The following is a 25,864-nucleotide window of genomic DNA, read 5'->3' as shown; positions in this document are numbered from 1 at the left end:
CATTGAATAAGTTTAAGGTGTACAGTATAATGATTTGACTTGCGTATGTTGTGAAATAATTACCACAATAAGTTTAGTGAACATCCGTCATCTCATATAGACTAAAAATTAAAGAAATAGAAAAAACATTTTTTCCATGTGATGAGAACTCTTAAGGTTTGCTCTCTTAATGGGCATTTTAAAAAATTCACATCCACATAATGGTGTCTTCTTCCTGGTCTTACCCCAAAGTCAAGTACGCAATAACGTGTAAAACTCAGTGTGCCTCTCCTGGAAGAGCAGAAGGACTACAAGTGGTAATTTAAAGAAGTAAAAGTAGAAAGCCACTCAAAAGGGAGCTTTTGTTTTGCAAAGAAATTGTTTATGTGTTAAACCTCACGCTGCACTCTGCGGTATTTGCTGATGGACACAACCACTGCTATTTAACTTGATTCCCTAATCATAAAAATAATGACCGGGATTAGCCCAGTTCAATGGGGACATGCTTTCCCCAGGGCTCACAAAAGCCTTCTCTAGGGTTCCAGGCTTTCCTGGTAATGAGACGTTAACTAACAAGGTTGCTATATTTCGCATTGGTAAACAGCAGTCCTCAATTTGAAATGAAAGAAATCAAGGAAAAGAGGAAGGGTCTCTGGCTAAAAGGAGGAAAGTCACCCTAACTTGATGAGCAGAACCCTGAGAACAACGGGCAGGCCTCCAGAATGATGGGGAAACAGGTGTCTCTGTTTGTTGAATACTTAGGTAATGGGATTCAAGGGATTGTAGCAAAAATCCATCCATTATTTTTAAGTAAAAGAACTCTTGTTTGCCTCTCAGCAGCCTGTTACTTAAAATTTAAACACGGGTATTCCTGAAACAATATATGCTCATTGTAAACATCCCAAACAATTCAATCCAGAAAAATATGTAGTAAAAAGTGAAAGCCCCCCTCCCGACCAATTTCACTTCCTCCCTAGAGGAACCCACACTCCTCGTGTATCCTTCCAAACTTTAAGAATAAACCAATGGTAAAGAAAGAATTTGACTATAATAAAACATAGTCAACTTGCTGATTATAATTAGTGCTAGCCTTTCTTTAGTGATTCAGAAGATCCTTCGAGTTTATTCTCATTAAGGGTATCAGCTGTCACAGTACAGAAATGTGGGGATTTCTGTGTGCTTATATCCCAATAAACAGAAGCTTGTGGGAAAGTTGTGGACAAACCCCCCTTTTGGCCTCCCAGAAGGATTTGGGCTTGCTCAGACCACAGCTGATAACCTTCCTACCCATAACAGAAATGTTGAAGGTACCTAACCCTATGAACATGAGACTTTAGGAAACATTATAAAAACATTGGTTTGTAATTTAAATGATTTGGGGGATTACCTTATGTTCTATGACATAAATATAGGGTCATCTTTATTCTCTGAAGTTTGCATAACTTTATAATTTATAGGTAGATACATATACAGTACTTTATATGTGTATATAATTTTTTAAATTATACATTTATAGACAAATTTTATTTTTTTAAGCAAGAGTAGCTTTCATTTATAATTTCAGCTGGAAACAGTCAAGTCTTCTTTACTTTGGAAAAAGAAAATCACTTGAGTAGTTTTCTTAAAACAAGGAAGACACCCCATACCCCATGCACTGGAAGAAGAAGCTATAAGAAGAACTTTATTTTTCTTGAGTGTGATAAGCCCAGTTCTCCAAATTCCTCTTGGTGAGTAGAGCTCTCGGGTGCATTGGATCAATCTGCATAAAGAAACTAGGAACTTTCTGGACGGAAAGGGATTGAGTCATCCCAATCCCAAAATTTCTCAAGATGCCTAGTTATAAAAACCCATGGGAGAACCCTTCTGGAAGAAACAAGACTCTTGGGAAACTAATCCAGGAAAGTAAAAGGTTAAAGGATGTTGATGATTGCAAGTTTGTCATGACTGGGCTCCCTATCACTTTTAAGTGGTCGTTCTTGCTTTGAAACTGAAAAAAAAAATAGTCATCCCTCAGTATCTATGGGGAATTGGTTCCAGGACCTGTGCAGATACCAAAATGGGAGGAAGCTCAAGTCCCACAGTTGGTCCTTGGTATCTGAAGTTCCACATCCATGGATTCAACCCACCATGGATTGTGTAGTACTGAACCATACAAGGGGACACACACAATTGAAACCCATGTTACTCATGGGTCAACTATATTTCCATATTTTAGTGATGGATCTGGATCTGAAGACATTTTGCTGCTTGTTCTTTTGTTTCAACTTCCTCAAAGGCAAATCCCTTTGGATTTCCAGTAGACTTATAATGTGGTATACTCATCTAAACCACATTGCCACATTTAAAAAATACTTTTTCAATCCAGATGAACATTTTGGGAAGTAATTCCTATGCTAAATTGGAAGCAGTATTAAATATGTTAGGATTTAATAAGTATATACTAAGCTTTAATCACAATCCCTATACCTTATTTAGAAGGTCAATAAATTTTAACTTAAAAAAAACACAACATTGTGGGAATAGAATTGAGAGTTCAGAAGTGAACCCATACAGCTGTGGTCAATTGATTTCTGACAAGGATACCATGACTATTCAATGGGGGAAATAATTGTCTCTTTAACAAATGGTGCTGGGAAGACTGCAGTCTACATGCAGAAGAAATAAGTTGGATGCTAACCTTATACCGTGTAAAATATTAGCTCAAAATGGATCAGAGAGCTAAATATAAGAGCTAAAACTATACAACTCGTGTAAGAAAACATAGAATTAAATCTTTATGACCTTGAATTCAGCAATGGTTTCTTAGACATGACACCCAAAGCACAAGCAACAAAGAAAAAATAGATAAATTGGACTTCATCAAAAGTAAACACTTTGTGCATTAAAGGACATAATGAAAAGACAGTTTACAGAATGGGAGAAAAGTTTTGCAAGTTGTATATCTGATAAGGGTCTAGTACCCAGAATATATATTGAATTCTTACAATTCGACAATAAAAAGACAAACAACTCAATTTTATCAAGAGCAAAGGACTTCAATAGACATTTCTCCAAAGAAGATATACCAATGGCCAACAAGCAAATGAAAAGATGCTCGATGTCATTAGGGAAATGCAAATCAAAACCACAATGAGATACCATTTTATACCCACTAGGATGGCTATGAGAATAATAATTTTAAAAATGGAAAATATGTGTTGGTAAGGATGTGACGAACCCTCTCACATTGCTGGTGAGAATATAAAATGATGCAGCTACTGTGAAAAACAATTAGTGATTTCTCAATAAATTAATCATAAAATTACCATATGACCTAGCAATTCCACTCCTAGGTATATACTCAAAAAAAAAAATTGAAAATATGTGCTCAAACAAAAACTCACACACAAATGTTCATAGCAGCTCTATTAAGTATAGCCAAGGGGCTTCCCTGGTGGTGCAGTGGTTGAGAGTCCGCCTGCCGATGCAGGGGACGTGGGTTTGTGCCCTGGTCCGGGAAGATCCCACATGCCGCGGAGCCACTGGGCCGGTGAGCCATGGCCGGTGAGCCTGTGCGTCCGGAGCCTGTGCTCCGCAACGGGAGAGGCCACAACAGTGAGAGGCCCACGTACCGCAAAAAAACCCAAACCAAACAAACAAACAAAAAAAGTATAGCCAAAAAGTAGAAACAACTCCAATGTTCATCAGCTGATGAATAGATAAACAAAATGTGGCATGACTATGCCATGGAATATCATTCAGGAAGTACTGAAACATGCTACAAAGTAGATAAACCTCAAAAATATTAAATGGTAAGTGCAAGACTCCAGACACAAAAGGCTACATATTATATGAGTTAATTTATATGAAATATCCAAAATAGGCAGATCCATAGAGACAGTGGATCTACGCACTAAGAAGACACCATGGAGACTAAAGCAGATAGTGGATGCCAGAGGCTGGGGAGAGGGGAGAATGAAGTGACTGCTTAATGCATGTGTGGTTCCTTCTCGGGTGATGAAAAGCTTCTGGAACTAGATAGTGGTGATGGTTGCACAACATTGTAAATATACTGATGCCACTGAATTGTACACTTTAAATTGGTTAAAATGATAGATTTTATGTTATGGGCATTTTACCATAATTTTTAAAAATTGGGGTTACTTGTGACTCTATTGAAAATCCAGTGGGAGGGAAGAGAAACAGGCTCCCCAAAGTCAAATTACTATGAGAGAAGGAAGAGGTAGACTCTGTTGACGGGGGGAGAACCAAAATGGAATAGCAGTGGTTCTGGTGCTGTGAGGCGGTGGATGTTGAAACCCAATTCAGTCTAGCTCTTTTCAGGGACTGTGTTTGTGTCCTGGGGAGGTGGATGTGTGGGTGACTCTAAAAAGTTGAAATCAAAGAACTGCACCGATCACAGTAGGAAGCCTGGGTCCCAGTGATCAGAGTAGGAAGTCACAAAACCCAGCGGTGTCCCAGAAGATCAGGAGGTCGGGCCCTGGCTTGGAGCCATCACCTGGATCAGCAGAGCTGGGGGCAGTTGGCCCCTTTAGACAAGCCTGTGCTCTCCTACTTGCCCTCTCCCCAGGCTCCCTTTACTCATTTTCCTTAAATGCTAAATCCTGCAGGTATGCAAGAGTTCCATTTCTGCTGCAGTTTGTCCTGCATCTCTCCCCAGCACCCGAGATGCCAGATCCTGACTGTTAGCCCAGCCCGTCTGAGTTGTGGCCTCAAGAAGAGAGGGGCAAGCAGGTCACCATTTTGGGCACCTAGGATAGACAGTGAGGGCCACTGCCTAGAAACGGGTACACTGATCTGGGCATGCAATGGGTGACCCCCTCCCCTGCCCCAGTGCCATGTACTAATTCCTGTATAGGTAACTCTTCCCCCAGAATATAAACCTGCTACCTCATTTTTTTTGTTTTGTTTTTAAAAATATTTATTTATTTATTTGGCTGCGTCAGGTCTTAGTTGTGGCACGCGGGATCTTTTTTGCGGCATGTGGGATCTTTTTAGCTGCAGCATATGGAATCTTTAGTTGCGGCATACGAACTCTTAGTTGCGGCATGCATGTGGGACCTACTTCCCTGACCAGGGATCGAACCCGGGGCCCCTGCATTGGGAGCACAGAGTCATAGCCACTGGACCAGCAGGGAAGTCCTCGCTTCTACCTCATTTTAAACCAATAGAGCCCATTAAACAAGGAAACCATTTTCATGAGGACATGTTTCTCATAACGTCTTGTTACCCAGTGCGCAGAGCCAAACAAACTGAAATGTCGGAGTTTGGAGCAGAGAAAGGTTTATTGCAGGGCCATGCGAGGAGACGGGTGGCTTGTGCCCTCCAAACCCCGAATTCCTTAAAGGGTGTCAGCAAAGCACTTTTAAAGGCAAGGTGAGGGAGGGCTGTGGTTAGTTGTTGCAAACTTCTTGGTGTAGAAATCCTTCGTTCTTACATACGTCCATGTAGGTCAGGTCACAATGTTCCTGTAAACCTCCAATAAGACAAATGTTATTCTCTGTTCTCCCACTTTTTATCTCTATATATGATTGGACTTTTAAAGGGCAAAGCCTTGAGAATGAGTTATCCTGTATATTTCAGCCTATAGGCAACATCCTTTTTTTAAAATTTATTTATTTTATTTATTTTATGTTTGGCTGTGTTGGGTCTTTGTTGCTGCGTGCGGGCTTTCTCTAGTTGCGGTGAGCGGGGGCTTCTCTTGTTGTGGAACACGGGCTCTAGGCGCGCGGGCTTCAGTAGCTGTGCCACGTGGGCTCAGTAGTTGTGGCGCACGGGCTTAGTTGCTCCGCGGCATGTGGGATCTCCCCAGACCAGGGCTCAAACCCGTGTCCCCTGCATTGGCAAGTGGATTCTTAACCACTGCACCACCAGGGAATTCTGATAGGCAACATCCTTTTACAAAAGATGCAGAACCAGCACAACTAAGCACAGGAAACAGAGCACAAAGATTAAAGTAAAAGGAACAGATCTAATATGGAGTCAGATTTGTTCTTCCCTATTACAGCATTCTCACAGCATTCTTTGGGACTTTAACATATCTTTCAAAATACATATATCAATAAAATATATATATAAAGTCACTCAGTTCCAGTCTTGGAATCCATGCTGTGAGGAGTGCCTCTGCCAGCATGTGGGGAGTAGCAAGATGAAGTGGGAAGGGGAGAATGGGAGCAGCTGTGAGCCTTCTGTGCCTCCTCTGCTTTCTCACCCCTCTGCACCTTTCTGCAGGCTGGTGTCTCTCCCCAGGACACCATGACACTCCATTCACCTCCTCTCCACGGCCAACTCCACTTCATCCTTCCACACTCAGCCCAGAGGCCATCTCCTCCGTGAAGGCTTTCCTGACCTCTCCAGGCTGAGTCTGCTGCCCCCTCTGTGTTCTCTTGTACTTGCCGATATCCTTACTCTTATCACACCTTGTTGATCTTGCTCCTGTGTCTCCTACTAGACTTTTTTAAAATTTTATTTATTAAAAAAATTTTGTTAACATCTTTATTGGAGTATAATTCCTTTACAATGGTGTGTTGGTCTCTGCTTTATAACAAAGTGAATCAGCTATACATATACATATATCCCCATATCTCCTCCCTATTGCGTCTCCCTCCCACCCTCCCTATCCCACCCCTCTAGGTGGTCACAAAGCACCGTGCTGATCTCCCCGTGCTATGCAACTGCTTCCCACTAGCTATCTGTTTTACATTTGGTAGTGTATTTTTATCCATGCCACTCTCTAACTTCATCCCAGCTTACCCTTCCCCCTCCCCATGTCCTCAAGTCCATTCTCTACATCTGTGTCTTTATTCCTGTCCTGCCTCTAGGTTCATCAGAACCTTTATTTTTTCTTTTTTCAGATTCCATATATATGTGTTAGCATACGGTATTTCTTTTCTCTTTCTGACTTACTTCACTCTGTATGACAAACTCTATGTCCATCCACCTCACTACAAATAATTCAGTTTCGTTTCTTTTTATGGCTGAGTAATATTCCATTGTATATATGTGCCACATCTTCTTTATCCATTCATCTGTCGCGGGACACTTAGGTTGCTTCCATGTCCTGGCTATTGTAAATAGTGATGCAATGAACATTGTGGTACATGACTCTTTTAAAATTATGGTTTTCTCAGGGTATATAAGAAATCTCTCAGTAGTGAGATTCCTGGGTCATGTGGTAGTTCTATTTTTAGTTTTTTAAGGAACGTCCATACTGTTCTCCACAGTGGCTGTATCAATTTACATTCCCACCAACAGTGCAAGAGGGTTCCCTTTTCTCCACACCCTCTCCAGCATTTATTGTTTGTACATTTTTTTTTTTTTTTTTTTTTTTTTTTTGCGGTACGCAGGCCTCTCACTGTCGTGGCCTCTCCCGTTGCGGAGCACAGGCTCCGGACGCGCAGGCTCAGCAGCCATGGCTCACGGGCCCAGCTGCTCTGTGGCACGTGAGATCTTCCCGGACCGGGGCACGAACCCATGTCCCTTGCATCGGCAGGTGGACTTTCAACCACTGCGCCACCAGGGAAGCCCTGTAGATTTTTTTGATGATGGCCATTCTGACTGGTGTGAGGTGATATCTCACTGTAGTTTTGATTTGCATTTCTCTAATGATTAGTGATGTTGAGCATCCTTTCATGTGTTTGTTAGCAATCTGTATAACTTCTTTGGAGAAATGTTTATTTAGGTCTACTGCCCTTTTTTTTTTTTTTTTTTTTTTTTGTGGTACGCAGTCCTCTCACTGTTGCAGCCTCTCCCGTTGCGGAGCACAGGCTCCGGACGCGCAGGCTCAGCGGCCATGGCTCATGGGCCCAGCCGCTCCGCGGCATGTGGGATTTTCCCAGACCAGGGCACGAACCCATGTCCCCTGCATCGGCAGGCGGACTCTCAACCACTGCACCACCAGGAAAGCCCTACTGCCCATTTTTGGATTGGGTTGTTTGTTGTTTTGATATTGAGATGCATGAGCTGCTTGTATATTTTGGAGATTAATCCTTTGTTAGTTGCTTCGTTTGCAAATATTTTCTCCCATTCTGAGGGTTGTCTTTTCGTTTTGTTTATGGTTTCCTTTGCTGTGCAAAAGCTTTTAGGTTTCATTAGGTCCCATTTGTTTATTTTTGTTTTTATTTCCATTTCTCTAGGAGGTGGATCAAAAGGATCTTGCTGTGATTTATGTCATGGAGTGTTCTGCCTATATTTTCCCCTAAGAGTTTTACAGTGTCTGGCCTTACATTTAGGTCTTTAATCCGTTTTGAGTTTACTTTCATGTGTGGTGTTAGGAAGTGTTCTAATTTCATTCTTTTACATGAGCTGTCCTTTTTTCCCAGCACCACTTATTGAAGAGGCTGTCTTTTCTCCATTGTATATTCTTGCCTCCTTTATCAAAGATAAGGTGACCATATGTGCGTGGGTTTATCACTGGACTTCTATACTGTTCCATTCATCTATATTTCTGTTTTTGTGCCAGTACCATAGTCTCTTGATTACTGTAGCTTTGTAGTATAGTCTGAAGTCAGGGAGCCTGATTCCTCCACCTCCGTTTTTCTTTCTCAAGATTGCTTTGGCTATTCGGGGTCTTCTGTGTTTCCATACAAATTGTGAAATTTTTTGTTCTAGTTCTGTGAAAAATGCCATTGATAGTTTGATAGGGATTGCATTGAATCTGTAGATTGCTTTGGGTAGTATAGTCATTTCACAATGTTGATTCTTCCAATCATGGTATATCTCTCCATCTGTTTGTATCATCTTTAATTTCTTTCATCACTGTCTTACAGTTTTCTGCATATGGGTCTTTCGTCTCCTTAGGTAGGTTTATTCCTAGGTATTTTATTCTTTTTGTTGCAGTGGTAAATGGAAGTGTTTCCTTAATTTCTCTTTCAGATTTTTTGTCATTAGTGTATAGGAATGCAAGAGATTTCTGTGCATTGATTTTGTATCCTGCTACTTTACCAAATTCATTGATTAGCTCTAGTAGTTTTCTGGTAGCATCTTTAGGATTCTGTATGTATAGTGTCATGTCATCTGCAAACAGTGACAGTTTTACTTCTTCTTTTCTGATTTGGATTCCTTTTATTTTTTTTTCTTCTCTGATCACCATAGCTAAAACTTCCAAAACTATGTTGAATAATAATTGTGAGAGTGGGCAACCTGCTCTTGATCTTAATGGAAATGGTTTCAGTTTTTCACCATTGTGAATGATGTTGGTTGTGGGTTTGTCATATGTGGGCTTTATTATGTTGAGGTAAATTCCCTCTATGCCTACTTTCTGGAGAGTTTTTATTATAAATGGGTGTTGAATTTTGTCAGAAGTTTTTTCTGCATCTATTGAGATTATCATATGGTTTTTATCCTTCATTTTGTTAATATGATGTATCACATTGATTGATTTGTGTATATTGGAGAATCCTTGCATTCCTGGGATAAACCCCACTTGATCATGGTGTATGATCCTTTTACTGTGCTATCGGATTCTGTTTGCTAGTATTTTGTTGAGCATTTTTGCATTTAAGTTCATCAGTGGTATTGTCCTGTAGTTTTCTTTTTTTGTGACATCTTTGTCTGGTTTTGGTATCAGGGTGGTGGTGGCCTCATAGAATGAGTTTGGGAGTGTTCCTCCCTGTGCTATATTTTGGAAGAGTTTGAGAAGGATGGGTGTTAGCTCTTCTCTATATCTTTGATAGAATTTGCCTGTGAAGCCATCTGGTCCTGGGCTTTTGTTTGTTGGGAGATTTTTAATCACAGTTTCAATTTCAGTGCTTGTGATTGGTCTGTTTATATTTTGTATTTCCTCCTGGTTCAGTCTTGGAAGGTTGTGCTTTTCTAAGAATTTGTTCATTTCTTCCAGGTTGTCCATTTTATTGGCATATATTTGCTTGTTGTAATCTCTCATGATCCTTTGTATTTCTGCGGTGTCGGTTGTTACTTCTCCTTTTTCATTTCTAATTCTGTTGATTTGAGTCTTCTCCCTTTTTTTCTTGATGAGTATAGCTAGTGGTTTATCAATTTTGTTTATCTTGTCAAAGAACCAGCTTTTAGTTTTACTGATCTTTGCTATTCTTTCCTTCATTTCTTTTTCATTTGTTTCTGATCTGATCTTTATGATTTCTTTCCTTCTGCTAACTTTGGGGTTTTTTTGTTCTTCTTTCTCTAATTGCTTTAAGTGTAAGGTTAAGTTGTTTACTTGAGATTTTTCTTGTTTCTTGAGGTAGGATTGTATTGCTATAAGCTTCCCTCTTAGAACTGCTTTTGCTGCATCCCATAGGTTTTGGGTCATCGTGTTTTCATTGTCATTTGTTTCTAGGTATGTTTTGATTTCCTCTTTGATTTCTTCAGTGATCTCTTAGTTATTTAGTAGTGTACTGTTTAGCCTCCATGTGTTTGTATTTTTTACAGTTTTTTTTCCTGTAATTGATATGTAGTCTTATAGTATTGTGGTTGGAAAAGTTACTTGATATGATTTCAATTTTCTTAATTTTACCAAGGCTTGATTTGTGACCCAAGATATGATCTATCCTGGAGAATGTTCCATGAGCACTCGAGAAGAAAGTGTATTGTGTTGTTTTTGGATGGAATGTCCTATAAATATCAATTAAGTTCATCTGGCTTACTGTGTCATTTAAAGCTTGTGTTTTCTTATTTACTTTCATTTTGGATGATCTGTCCATTGGTGAAAGTGAGGTGTTAAAGTCCCCTACTATTATTGTGTTACTGTCGATTTCCCCTTTTGTGGCTGTTAGCATTTACCTTATGTATTGAGGTGCTCCTATGTTGGGTGCATATATATTTATAATTGTTATATCTTCTTCTTGGATTGATCCCTTGATCGTTATGTAGTGTGCTTCCTTGTCTCTTGTAACATTCTTTAAAGTCTATTTTATCTGATATGAGTATTGCTACTCCAGCTTTCTTTTGATTTCCATTTGCATGGAATATCTTTTTCCATCCCCTCACTTTCAGTCTGTATGTGTCCCTAGGTCTGAAGTGGGTCTCTTGTAGACAGTATATATACGGGTCTTGTTTTTGTATCCATTCAGCCAGTCTATGTCTTTTGGTTGGAGCATTTAATCCATTTACATTTAAGGTAATTATCGATATGTATGTTCCTATTACCATTTTCTTAATTGTTTTGGGTTTGTTTTTGTAGGTCTTTTTCTTCTCTTGTTTCCTGCCTAGAGACATTCCTTTAGTATTTGTTGTAAAGCTGGTTTGGTGGTGCTGAATTCTCTTAACTTTTGCTTGTCTGTAAAGGTTCTAATTTCTCCATTGAATCTGAATGAAATCCTCGTTGGGTAGAGCAATCTTGGTTGTAGGTTTTTCCCTTTCATCACTTTAAATATGCCTGCCACTCCCTTCTGGCTTGCAGAGTTTCTGCTGAAAGATCAGCTGTTAACCTTATGGGTTATTTATGGGTATGTTATTTGTTACTTTTGCCTTGCAGCTTTTAACATGTTTTCTTTGTATGTAATTTTTGATAGTTTGATTAATATGTGTCTTCACATGTTTCTCCTTGGATTTATCCTGTATGGGACTCTCTGCGTTTCCTGGACTTGATTGACTATTTCCTTTTCCATATTAGGGAAGTTTTCAACTATAGTCCCTTCAAATATTTTCTCAGTCCCTTTCTTTTTCTCTTCTTCTTCTGGGACCCCTATAATTCGAATGTTGGTGCGTTTAATGTTGTCCCCGAGGTCTCTAAGACTGTCCTCAGTTCTTTTCATTCTTTTCTCTTTATTCTACTGTGTGGCAGTTATTTCCACTATTTTGTCTTCCAGGTCACTTATCCGTTCTTCTGCCTCAGTTATTCTGCTATTGATTCCTTCTAGAGAATTTTTAATTTCATTTATTGTGTTTTTCATCATTGTTTGTTTGCTCTTTAGTTCTTCTAGGTCCTTGTTAAACCTTTCTTGTATTTGTCCATTCTATTTCCAAGATTTTGGGTCACCTTTACTATCATTACTCTGAATTCTTTTTCAGGTAGACTGTCTATTTCCTCTTCATTTGTTTGGTCTGGTGGGTTTTTACCTTGCTCCTTCATCTGCTGTGTGTGTCTCTGTTTTCTCATTTTGTTTAACTTGCTGTGTTTGGGGTCTCTTTTTCACAGGCTGCAGGTTCGTAGTTCCCATTGCTTTTGGTGTCTGCCCTCAGTGGGTAAGGTTGGTTCAGTGGCTTGTGTATGCTTCCTTGTGGAGGGGACTGGTGCCTGTGTTCTGGTGGATGAGTCTGGATCTTGTCTTTCTGGTGGGCAGGACCGCATCTGGTAGTGTGTTTTGGGGTATCTGTGAACTTAGTATGATTTTAGGCAGCCTCTCTGCTAATGGGTGGTGGTGTGTTTCTGTCTTGCTAGTTGTTTGGGCATCCAGCACTGGAGCTTGCTGGCCGTTGGGTGGAGCTGGGTCTTAGCGTTGAGATGGAGATCTCTGGGAAGCTCTTGCCGATTGATATTACATGGGGCCAGGAGGTCTCTGGTGGTCCAATGTCCTGAATTCAGCTCTCCCACCTTAGAGGCTCAGGCCTGACACCAGGCTGGAGCACCAAGACCCTGTCATCCAGAGAGCTCAGAAGAAAAGGGAGAAAAAAAAAGAAAGAAAGAAAAAAGATAAATAAATTAAAAGAAATTATTAAAATACAAAAATAATTTTAAAAAAGAGGAGAGCAACCAAACCAATAAACAAATCCACCAGTGATAACAAGTGCTAAAAACTAAGATACACATAAAAATCAGAAACAAATCAGTCACAGACAGCAAACCCAAGTCTACAGTTTCTCCCAAAGTCCACCGCCTCAGTTTTGGGACGATTCGTTGTCTATTCAGGTATTCCATAGATGCAGGGTACATCAAGTTGATTGTTGGGATTTAATCTGCTCCCGAGGCTGCATGGAGAGATTTCCCTTTCTCGTCTTTGTTTGCACAGCTCCTGGGGTTCAGCTTTGGTTTTGGCCCTGTGTCTGTGTGTAGGTCGCCCTCAGGCATCTGTTCCCTGCCCGAACAAGACGGGGTTAAAGCAGCAGCTGATTAGGGCACTCTTGCTCTCTCAGGCCAGGGGGAGGGAGGGGTAGGGTAGTAATAATTGGAATGCGGGTTGAGCCTGTGGTGGCAGAGGCTAGCATTACGTTGCAACAGCCTGAGGCACGCCGTGTGTTCTCCCAGGGAAGTTGATCACGGGACCCTGGCAGTGGCGGGCTGCACAGGCTCCCACGTGGTGGCGGGGGGGGGGAGGTGTGGATAGTGACCTGTGCTTGCACACGGGCTTCTTGGTGGCAGCAGCAGCAGCGTTAGCATTTCATGCCCATCTCTGGGGTCTGAGCTGATCAGCAGCAGCGTTAGCATTTCATGCCCATCTATGGGGTCTGAGCTGATAGACGCGGCTTGTGCCCGTCTCTGGAGCTCGTTTAGGCAGTGCTCTGCCTTCTGTGGGCACATGGGGAAGGAATCCCCTCTCATCACGCACCCTGAAACAATGGTCTCTTGCCTCTTAGGCAGGTCCAGACTTTTTCCTGGACTCCCTCCCGGCTAGCTGTGGTGCACTAGCCCCCTTCAGGCTGTGTTCACCAACCCCAGTCCTTTCCCTGGGATCCGACTGAAGCCCTAGCCTCAGCTCCCAGCCGCCGCCCATCCCCTCCGGGGAGCAGACAAGCCTCTCAGGCTGGTGAGTGCCGGTCGGCACCGATCCTCTGTGCGGGAATCTCTCTGCTTTGCCCTCTGCACGCCTGTTGCTGCGCTCTCCTCCGTGGCTCCGATGCTTTCCCCCAACCCCCTGTCTCCACCAGTGAAGGGGCTTCCTAGCGTGTGGAAACTTTTCCTCCTTCACAGCTCCCTCCCAGAGGTGCAGGTCCCGTCTCTATTCTTTTGTCTGTTTTTTCTTTTTTCTTTTGCCCTACCCAGGTATGTGGGGATTTTCTTGCCGTTTGGGAAGTCTGAGGTCTTCTGCCAGCGTTCAGTTGGTGTTCTGTAGGAGTTGTTCCACATGTAGATGTATTTTTGATGTATTTGTGGGGAGGAAGGTGATCTCCACGGCTTACTCCTCCGCCATCTTGAAGGTCCCCTCCTACCAGACTCTTAAGTCCCTCAAGGGAAATTGGAACAGTCTGCCTACATTTGAATCCACCATTTCCTAGCTCCAAGACTCGGCAAGCCACTTAAACTCGGTTTCCTTATCTGTAAAATGGAGATAATCATTTCTGCCTGGTTTTGATAGTTAAAATTTGTAAAACATTTAAACAATGCCCGGAACATAAGTGTTCAATAAATATGTTATATTAGTAATTTAAAAATAATAACAATCATCATTATTACAATTACCATTAATTATCTCTTTATTCTCAATGTCTAGCACAAAGCGCAGTATGCAGTAGGCACTCAGTCAATCAAATGGAACTGTGGTTAGTGCATTACCTGTGATTAATCCAGAACTCTGCTGTCCAGTACAATAGCCACCAGCTCTGTGTGGCTTCTGAGCACTTAAAATGTGTTTAGTCCAGATTAAGATGCTCTGTAAGTATAAAATACATACCAGAGGTTGAAGCCTTGGTATAGAAAACAGAAAGTAAAATATCTCATAAATTATATTTTATATTGATTACATGTTGAAATTATATTATTTTGTATCTTTTAGGTTAAGTAAGATATACTCTTAAAAATAATCCTGCCACTTTATTTTCACTTTTTAAAACAAGATTGCAATAGAACTACCATATAATCCAACAATTCCACTTCTGGGTATTTATGCTAAGAAAACAAAAACATTAATTCAGAAAGATATGGGAGGGACTTCCCTGGTGGTAGAGTGGTTAAGAATCCACCTTCCAATGCAGGGGATGCGGTTTCGACCCCTGGTAGGGAAGCTAAGAACCCACGTGCTGTGGGGCAACTAAGCCCGCACACCACAACTACAGAGCCCATGCGCCCTGGAGCCTGCGCACCACAGCTAGAGAGCCCACGCACCGCAATGAAAGATCCCACGGGCCGCAACTAAGCCCTGACACAGCCAAAAATAAAATAAATAAATATTAAAAAAAAAAAAGATATGAGAATTCCCTGGAAGTCCAGTGGTTAGGGCTCCACGCTTTCACTGCCGAGGGCTGGGGGTTCCATCCCTGGTTGGGGAACTATGTTCACTGCAGCATTATTTACAATGGCCAAGATATGGAAGCAGCTGAAGTGTCCATTAATAGATTAATGAATAAAGATGTGGAATATATATCTCTTCTGTCTCTGTGTCACATTTTGGTAATTCTTGCAATATTTCAAACTTTTTCATTATTATTTGTTATGGTGATCTGTGATCAGTGATCTTTTGACATTATTATTGTAATTGTTTTTTTGTTTTGTATTTTTTAATTAAGGGATGTACATTGGTTTTTTTAGACACAATGTTGTTGCACACTTAATAGACTACAATATAGTGTAAACATAGCTTTTATATGCACTGGGAAACCAAAAAATTTGTGCCACTCACTTTATTTCAATATTTCCTTTATTGCAGTGGTTTAGAACTGAACCTGAAATATCTCCAAGATATGCCAATATTACTCAGCCATAAAAAAAGAATGAAATCTTGCCATTTGTGACAACATGGAAGGATCTAGAGGGTATTAGGCTAAGTGAAATAAGTCAGACAAAAAAGACAAATACGGTATGATTTCACTTATATGTGGAATCTAAATAAACAAACAAAACAGAAACAGACTCACAGCTACAGAGAACAAACTGGCATTTGCAGAGGGGAGGTGAGGGGGGGGATGGGCAAAATATGTGATGGGGATTAAGAAGTACAAACTTCTGGTTATAAAATAAATTAGTCCCGGGGATGTACTATACAGCATAAAGAGTATAGTCAATAATACTGTAATAATTTTGTATGGCGACAGATGGTTTCTAGGCATATTATGGTGATCATTTCATAATGTATTTAAATGTCAAATCACTATGTTGTACACCTGAAACTAACATAATATTGCATGTCAATTATACTTCAATAAATGAATATTTAAAAAAATAATAAGATGAGACTGCAAGGAAATTTAAAATTTCACATGTGATTTCATTATATTTCTATTGGACAGCACAGATCTAGAAAGCTCTCAGCCTACCATTAGTGTAGCAAACCTTCATCCAACCTCATTTACTTTCAAATATATAAGCTTTAGGAGTATAGATAATTCATTTAGAACAATGATTCCTTTAGAATCAAAAGTACATCCAGGTGGTTTGTAAAGGATTTTCCTTGCAGGGTTACAAGCTAATGTGTAAAAGTATGTAGAAAGAGAACTAAAGCTTTGGGGGAATTTTCCAGGTTCGCTGTGATCCTGAGATTCAAGAATTGCGTCAGTGGCAGAAGAAACTGCGTGAGGACAAGCACATCCGCCAGCGAGTCGAAATTTTCTGGGCCAAGCAAGAGCAGAAAGGTGAGTTGTTTGATTCACAGCCCTTGGTTTATTCAGAAAAAGCCTGAGTCTTACCCCAGGCTCAAGAAGGAAGCCCTCTGAGGTTTTATAAGGTCCCTATATCTGCACGGGACTCCATTGGGGGTAGGGGAGGTGGCAGCATGTTAAGATTCAGCTTTGGAAGGACAATATAATTGACATGGCCATTCCCCTCACTCAGGGACACATTCAGTGTCATCCCATGTCTGCAGGTCTCTTTTTTTAGCTGCAAGACAACAAGAATAACTCATCATTTTGGAGTCACAGTGCCCATCAATGTGATGGGTAGTTTTTCTTCTAAGCTGTTGATTGTGTGTCTGAACTCAAGCGGTGTTTTATGCCATCCTCTCCCCTTTTCTGAGAAATTAAACACATACACACATTGAAGTATTAAGAATAAGAGAACAAGCACCCATCACCTGTCATGTGCAAGTGTCACAATTTTGTCCTATTTGCTTCCCTTCTTAATTTTTAAACTTTAAGTTACTACATATTCGTGGTAGGAAAATTAGACAAACAAAAAACAAAAGGGGGGTGAAAATCAGAAATCTCACCACTGTTAAAATTTTGGTGCACATCCTGCTATACATTTTCAGTACAAAAAGATGCAAAAAAATATATATTCATATATTATTAAAAATGGGTTTTTACATTCTGTTACAAGTACATCTGTATATTCTGTTATATCATCTACCCTGTCACTAAACATACTCAGAACATCATTCGGTCAGCACTAGAGAGTGGCATCATGACTTTTTTTTTTTTGGCTGCATTGGGTCTTCATTGCTGTGCGCGGGCTTTCTCTGATTGTGGCGAGCGGGGGCTGCTCTTCATTGCGGTGCATGGGCTCTAGACGCGCGGGCTTCAGTAATTGTGGCACATGGGCGTAGTAGTTGTGGCTTGCAGGCTCTAGAGCACAGGCTCAGTAGTTGTGGTGCACGGACTTAGTTGCTCTGCGGCATGTGGGATCTTCCCGGACCGGGGCTCGAACCTGCGTCCCCTGCATTGGCAGGTGGGTTCTTAACCACTGCGCCACCAGGGAAGCCCCATCATGACGTTTAATGGCTGTGTGGTATGAATTTAGCATCACTTATTTAACCAACAACATGGAATGAGATTCATGGTATATTAACAAGTGGAAAAACGTTGCAGAACCATAAATTTTCATTCATATTAAAAATATATACAGGGAAACAGAGAGATGTCTAAACAGCCTGGAAGAATACTTTAATGGTAGTTTCCTTTAGGAATTAGGACTAGGGGGAATCTTGCACTGTTGGAATCTTTTAAATAAGTGCAGTACTTTACAATTATGAAAACCAATGGAGAAAAAATGATCATAGCTACCTCGGCAGCCTACAGGCCATCACACACCCACCATCCGTGCTCTGACCTCCCCGCCCTCCCCGTCCCTGTCTGCCTTCACTAGGCTGCAGCTCCTCCAGTCTCTCTTGTTCTGCCATATGCCAACGCCTTCCTCACCTCTGGGACTCTGCACTTTCTATTCCTTTCCTGCCAGATCATCCTTTCCCAGCTCCTGTATGGCCATTTCTTCTCACCCTCCAGGCCTGGGGACATTACCGCCTCTGAGGGGCCTTCCCAGGTTGCCCTGCCTAAAGGGAAAAGGAAAAATATTGAGCAATCTCAGCGTGGTGGAGTCTAAACAAAAGTTTTCTTTTTTGCCCAGAAACTGTCTTCAACCCTGTTCTCTCGAATCTCTTTCCAGTTCCTGCTTGGCATATTGGTTAGATTTCATGTCTTTTAAGTATGTTCTGATTTCATAAAGTCCAGTCTACTTAAAAATCTCAATCTCAGATCCAATTTAATGCTTACTCACCCGCCTCTGCTCTGCCTCAGTGGGGTTGGGAGTGGGGGAAAGAATTGTCTGCTCTTTCACACGTCCACCCGTTCCTCTTCAAAGCCACTTGCTCCTTCGGTGGGTTTGGGTGGGAGGGAGGCAGATCCAAGGGGCATCTTCTCTGCACTCCCTGTTGTGACCCTCTCTTGGCTGCTGCCGCTTCTCTGGCTGAGACTGCTTTGGCCACCCATGTCTTGTGGGCAGGCATCCCCTTGCTGGCTCACTGACTCCTGTGTTTCATATGAGCTCTTCCTCAGGGGAGACAACACGTGGCAGAACCCCCTGTACGGATCTGGCTCTGCCTCTCCCTTTTCTAGCACCACCCGGACCCCACCTCTGCCAGTCCACTCCCAGCCTTTTGCTCCTGGGGTCTCCTTACCCAGTGGCCAGCCCTCTCGGGTGGGGCAATGGAAAGATAGTTCAGGTTACCTCCCAGCGTCCACCTGACGCAGAAGAAACCAGCGGTGGACACGCAGACTTCTCCACTGCCCCACCCCAGCGTGTCTCCCCAGTTCACACTGAATCTGCTCTAACAGGCACAATAGAATGAAGTGTAATGTAAATCTGCCCTTAAAGGAGATGACAGATAATGAAGCACCCCCATTCTTTTTGAGTTGTTCTCTTGGCTCTTCCCTCCCTTGTCTTAGGGCTTGGGTGGTGGAAGCACCCACTCTTGTCTAAGAGAAGAGAGAAAAGCAAGCACTCTCCTTTAGGACAGATTCTCAATCTTTTTGGACTGTGAACCAGTAAGAAATAGTTTTATGTCACAATTTAGTACATATGAATGTACAGATGGTTTCATATATACCTAGCTAAAACAAAAGTTTTATAAAAAAATTACCTTATATGTAATACCCTTTGGTATTTTCTAGTCTTTTGAGTTTTTAATTTTGTTAATGCTGGACATGACTCAGTAAATTTATTTCATGGCCCACTAATGTGTCTTGGCCCATGGTTTGAAGCACACTGCATTGATTCACTACTCCACAGCTCCTACAGTTTCTTCTCCCCCTTTCCTACCCGTAGTCATCGGCTTAAGTAATGGTTAGGCCCCTTCTTCATAAACAGTTGTTCTCAATATTGGCTGCATATTTGAATCACCTCAGGAGCTTTCTAAAAATACTAATGCTATTGACTGAAAACCCTAGAAGCAATGAGCATTCCTAGTGCCCAGATCTTGGTTTCTAAGTACCCCTCATTCTAAATGGAATTAGGTTGGGTTTTTGTTTTGTTTTGTTTTGTTTGAGAAATGGTCGATTCCAGGGCTGGGGCAAGGAAAGTAGAAGAGCTTAGAATGTCTTTTGCCAGAAAATAAAGAAGCCTCAAAAAATTGATGGGAACATGGGAAAAGAATACAGGCTCCAGCTTGAAGGGAGTCTCACTGGGCAAATCTGGGACAATTTAAGCATCAAAATTAACATCAGAATTTAAGCATGAAAATCAACAGTGACTGTAATGAACTCATGGACTAAAAAAAAAAAAAATCCAAATGTCCATATGGATACCAAATAAAGAAACAAATAAACAAATAAATGTGAGAGAAGAGGAAGCTTTTCTTTTCTCCCACATTAGAATGCCAACTAATGCATTTAGCAGTATAATGAAATTTAAGTCACCATTTTATAACCATGTTAGTGAATTAATTGGCTCAGGCAACAATCATCAATAGATGCTAAACCACTGAGTGAACGTTTGCTGAGGAACATGATATTCATAGTCTGAAAACAGCTCTTCACAAGGCAGAGTCTTGAACACAGAGGGGAAAATAGTAACTTTGCATGAGAGAGGCCTGGCAGAGCCGCCTTAACCAAGTGTTGGAGATTAATGTCACCAATAACGGGACAGACTGACATCACATGCCTTCTGGTATGATGTACTGAGGAAGGCACACATCACAGACGCGTATGCACAACTCCTGTAAAAAATGCACAACTTGAATCTAATCATGAGGAAACATCAGATCTACCCAAATTGAGGAAACACTCCAAAATAACTGATTTGGACTCTTCAAAAATGCCAGTGTCAAGGAAGCCAAAAAGATTAAAGGAGACCAAAGAGATGTGACAGCTGAATGCTGTGCATGACCTTAGATTGAATCTCGGATGGGGAAAAATGCTATAAAAGACATTATTGAGACAGTTAACAAACTTTGAGTATGGGCTTTATATTAGACAGTGGTATGTAGCACTATTAAGTTTCCTGATTTTGATCAATGTTCTTGGGCTATATCAGAAACCTCTTCATTCTTAAGATGCATGATGAAGGTTTTAGGGATCAAGGGATATGATATGCAGCTTAATCCCCAATGATTCAGAAAAATATGATTTATAAAACATGCACACATATATATATATACACACACAGAGAAAATGATCAAGTATAAACAATGGCGAATCTGAGAGTTCTTTGGATGACTATTGCAACTTTTCTGTAAATTCAAAATTACAAGATAAAAAAATACCAGTGCCTCATCTCCAGAAATTCCAACTTGATGGGGATGGGCCCTGGGCGTCCATGTTACTGTTAAGTTTCCCCAGTTCTAATGGTCAGCCAGAGTTGCGACCCTAAGGACGTGCTAGATCCCCAGGGGTTTGTGTTCTCTTTAAAATGTAGAGTCCTCTAGGCCCGAGTGTCCTACTGATGCATGATTGTACTTCCGTTATTTGCTGACTTTGCAGTTACATGCCTTCCTCACTAAAGTGTAAGCTCCATGCGGATGAAGGCCTCGTCCTCATGCAGTGCTGGCACAAAGTGAGCACCAAATAAATTTTGGTTGAATGAATGAACGAGGGAATAAATGAATGGATGGAGTTCTGAGGCTTGTATGAGTCCACATACAGACAGAGCCTGGTACAGAGCAGGAGCTCATCAAATTGGCCGTCTTGGTGTCCCTTGTTAAGAAGCAATTTGAGCTGTAACTGTTTGGCAGGCTTGTCTGTGTACAGCTGCCGGTTCATTTCACTTAAAATTGGAAGACAATCAGGGCTGTAATCAGTTTAAAGGTCAGGAAAAGTGCAGCATGCCTATTTATTTCTGTTGTTACTTATTTTTTTGAGTTGATTTGCCGTTGGTTCGCTGATTGGTTTGGCTTGCTGTGTAGAAGGGAGCGCAGACTGGATTTAACTCTGTGATCCAGCTAGCAGTGGAGGGCAAAGTGAAAGAGGTCCCACCTCGGCCACCTGCTGCCCATGTCCCTTGCTGCCTTTCCACCTTCTGAGGGTTCCAGAAGGAACAGTGCTTTCCAAAAAAGATGAGGTTTTCAGTAAATGCCCCAATGTGAACTCAGGGGTAAATTTCCCATTTATGATGAGACTGTGAAATGGTCTTCAGGAAAAACGTCAGTTCTAAACACCATCCCCAGATCTGTGGTCAGTTTGGAAAGAAGTCAATACAGCACAGCTGGTAAAGGACTGGGCTTTGGAGTTGACCAGAGTTGCCCTTGGAGTCCTTTTACTTTTATCTGTGTGACCGTGATCTAGTTAACTTCATTGAGCCTCAGTATTCCCATGTGCAAAATGGGAATAATAATAGTCCTGTCTCATACAGTTGTTAAAGGATTGCAAGAGACGGTCTTTGGAATAAGTCCTGGCACATAGTTCCCATACATGTTGGTTATTGTCGTTATTAAAATATCTCTGTGCTTCAAACAATTTTGTATTGATTTCCTCCACTAGACTCTTAAGTTCCGTGGGGTTCCATGTGGGGACTGTGTGTCTTATTCATCTTGATGTCCCCACACCTAGCACAGAGCCTGGTATAGAGCAGGCAGTCTGTACATATTTGGTGGATGCAGCTCTGGGTTTCATTTTGTAGATGAATAAGTTAGGCCCTGGAAGGTCGAGGGCTTGCCAAGGTCACACAGCCGAGGAGGGCCTAGGGCTGGGGCGCAGGCATGCCCTTTCTCTGTCCCGTGTTCTGACACATATGGGAGGAGAGTTGCAGAGAGACAAGACACTCTTTTGGATTCTACCATCAGACCCAAACCTCTCAGGAATCCTCCTGAACATGACATACGGCTTGTCCAATTTCTTATGACCTATGGTTTCGTGCTGTTGGTGTTTGCATTGGCTGAAGCCCTCGGGTAAGGGCTGAATTGCCAGGAGCAGGGTACAACGTGCTGCCCATCAAGTGAAGTAGAACTTTTTGTCCCCTTCAGGGGTCACCAAGCTGAATCATTTTGTTAAGTTCATGTATGGAGTTACTTCCTGTTTTAAACCTTATGAATCTGGGTACTGTAGCGGTTTCAAAAATCAATCCCCCCCAGCCAAGGTGACACTGTAATTAGACCCCAAAGAGCTCTAATGAAGCAATTTGAAAATTAATAGTAAACACATGTAGTTCTCCTTTAGATTTGCGGTAAAGAAAAAAAGTGGAGTGATTGCAAATAAAAATGGGTTTCACCTTCATGTAAGAAAACTGCAAACTCATCCATGTACAAATCCAGCAAACAAACATAATATAATTGTTTAGTCAATGCCATTTTATCCATATCGTGCTCTGGTATTTATAGTATGAATGAATTTTGCCAAGTTCATTCCTTGGAGCAACCTTGGTGCAGACAGGAGGTCTGAGGGAGAGAAGCATCAGCTGTCAGGGTAGAACCAGGGTCATTTATAGCCTGTCTCATGTTACACTGAGCCAGAGGCCGTCCTGAACAGGATTTTCCTCTAGGACAGAAACAGTGTGAAGTTATCCTGAAGTCTCTATCCATTGGGACAGTTGCAGGAATTATTTTTAAAAACATGTGTGACAAGAATTACAGCTAATATAATCCAAAAGAAGATGCCAGAGTCATTTTTGAGATGTGGTCAAAAATCCCTTCTTGATTAATAGCATATTTTTAGCTTCATATAACTGGTAATTGTTTTCAAATGTGCTTTGTAACTGACTATTCATATTTTATTTGGAAATCTAGTGTGAGTAAGGAGAAAGAAAACATAGAAACTGTTCCCATAACATCAGATTACATTTATTATATATACTACATCAGATTACATATATATATATACACACACAACATCAGATTGCAATTTTTAAATGTGTGTGTATATTGTATATTTGTGTAAATACTCTTTTTTTTTTAATATATTTATTTATTTTTGGCTGCGTTGGGTCTTCGTTGCTGTGCGCGGGCTTTCTCTAGTTGCAGGGAGTGGGGGCTACTCTTCATTGCGGTGCGCGGGCTTCTCATTGCGGTGGCGTCTCTCGTTGTGGAGCACGGGTTCTAGGCGCGCGGGCTTCAGTAGTTGTGGCAGGTGGGCTTAGTAGTTGTGGCTCGCGGGCTCTAGAGCTCGGGCTCAGTAGTTGTGGCGCACGGGCTTAGTTGCTCCGCGGCATGTGGGATCTTCCCGGGCCAGGGCTCAAACCCGTGTCCCCTGCATTGGCAGGAGGATTCTTAACCGCTGCGCCACCAGGGAAGTCCCTGTAAATACTCTTTGAATGACTTTATCACTTCTTGATATTTTAAAGAAAAGGGTGGGGGAGGCTGACCTGTCAAAGGAGATAGATTGTTTACTTTTGTTTGCTCACCTGTTTGTTCCCTACCTCAGTCCAAGAGTAGTTTGTAGTTGCTTACAGAAACACATATAATATAACATTTTTAGGTAAATGTGGTAATTGGATTAAGGAAAAATTAAGAGTAGAGAAAATAGAAAGCCATTGAATGCAGTAAGCAAAATACTTACTCCAAGGCCTATACTTGCTAGAGATTTCTTAGGGACAAAGTAAAGAGGGAAATAAGGCCTGTTGCATAATTCATAGTGTCCATAAGGAAAAAGACAGTCCGGCTGTTCAGGAAATACTGGGCCCTTCCCTAATACATTAGGCAATGTGAATAATAACCTCAAAAATGTTCCTACAATAAATAGAAATGTGGCTCTGAGCTTCCTAGAAGCCATAGCAATGAAGGAAATAGGATCATTACATTGTTTGTTGCCTTCAAATTTCAAAAAGTTTCTTGGAAGCACTAATTACTGGAGCTGATTTTTCTCTCGTAAAGAAGACACTGTAACGTAGTGAACATCAATCTTCCTTTCCCTTAATGAGTTTCTTAGAAGGGCATTTGCTTCTGGAGGGAAAAGATAAAAGCCTGGGGTAGAGGTGGGATAGAAACCAGAGAAATTTCTTTCCTTGATTTTTTTTTTTTCCTTGATTTTAAATCTAGTATTTTAAGTTTAGATTGTAATGACAAATCTTAACTATTAGGATTGGGTTTTAAGGATATTCTTAAAATAAGCACCTTATCTTGGCCATACCACCTGATTGTGACCTTAGGATGCTGCTGGAACTTAGCTCTTAGAGCAGAGAAGCCTGTCCGGAGCTCAGGAGTAGCCGTGAGTTAGCGAGCATGTACCGCGTGCCAGGCCCTGTGTTTCCATGTAACCTTCATACCTGCTCTCCCAGAGAGAAGATATTCTCTCCATTGTACAGATGAGGAAACTGGAGCTGGGAGGTTACTTGACTCACACAGGTCACACAGCCAGGAAGGCCAGAGACCAGGGATTTGAACCCAGGTCTGCCTGATGCCAGGGAACCTCTGGTCATCTCCTGCCATGGTGTCCAGTTACCTTAAGCTGTGGGTCCAGTAAGGCTCGTTGACCCCTTGCAAAGCTTCCCATCCGGGTACCAGGAGCCCCAGGCTGGACAGTGGGCAGCGTCTGGCCATGCCTCCTGCCCTGCACACTAGCCGAAATGACCACAGGCCACTAGAATAAGGGAGGTTTGAGGGTAGGAGAGTCTGGGTCCTCAATCCGAAGGCTGCAGGATCTATAACCATGTTTCTGGGAGGCATTTCCATCAGAGCAGGAAGCCAGGGGTGAGTGGATAAGGATGAGGATGTTTTTCTCTCCCTCCTTCCAAACTCCCTGCCCATCTACAGGTGAGGAGCAGTGAAGGGCTTGGCCCCAAAAGAGGGCACCCAGGTGCAGAGAACACTGTAGCCGACGGCTCAGGAGGTGGGTTCTGGCATTAAGTGTGACCCTTTGTGACTAACAAACATAATCTATCATATAAGGGCAAATTTTCAGTAACATTTTCCAGAGACAACCACTGTTTAGTATGTCAGCTCATAGAGCTTCTTCATCTGCCTATTAATACATAAGTATATACACACACACATTTATAAACATGAACCGTATTATATATAGTATACTGTAACTTGCTTTTCTCTTCACTTGGCAATATATCATTGACATCTCTTCATGCCACATATACAGAGATCTATCTCATTATTTTTTGTGGTTCCATAAAAATGATAGATCTGTATCATACTTTTTAAAAACAAATCCCAATGAATGGATATTTGGCTTGTATTACGAATAATGCATCCACAGACATTCTGTAGGTATATTCTTGCTTACTTACAGAAAGTATTCCTATAGGATAAATTCCTAGAAGTGGAATTGCTGGGTCAAAGGATATAAATACATTAAGTTTAGAAAGTGATCACCATACTGTCATCCAAAAACATTGCACCAGTTTATGCCACCAAGTCACTTCGGAACTTTTGATGGGTGATGTAATCTTTGTGCTTCATTTTCCCTACTTTTAAAATGAGAATGATTATGCCTCAGGGATAATTCTAAATGAGGTCATTGCTTTGATATTACCATG

The 25,864-nt window shown here is 41.5% G+C and overlaps 1 protein-coding gene across 7 annotated transcripts in view; it reads left to right on the top strand.

The window, feature by feature from the left end:
- Positions 1 to 25,864, top strand: part of IQCK (IQ motif containing K) — a 144,870-nt gene that overhangs the window by 77,852 nt on the left and 41,154 nt on the right. For all 7 annotated transcript variants that reach the window (XM_060285778.2, XM_030847159.2, XM_030847163.3 and 4 more), the window contains one exon: positions 16,266 to 16,377. In XM_060285778.2, the coding sequence (XP_060141761.1) occupies positions 16,266 to 16,377 (112 nt within the window). The remainder of the gene's footprint in view (positions 1 to 16,265; positions 16,378 to 25,864) is intronic.

Source organism: Globicephala melas, chromosome 15, assembly GCF_963455315.2.
Source record: "Globicephala melas chromosome 15, mGloMel1.2, whole genome shotgun sequence".
NCBI classification, from domain to species: domain Eukaryota; kingdom Metazoa; phylum Chordata; class Mammalia; order Artiodactyla; family Delphinidae; genus Globicephala; species Globicephala melas.
This window is presented reverse-complemented; position numbering and strand designations above follow the sequence as displayed.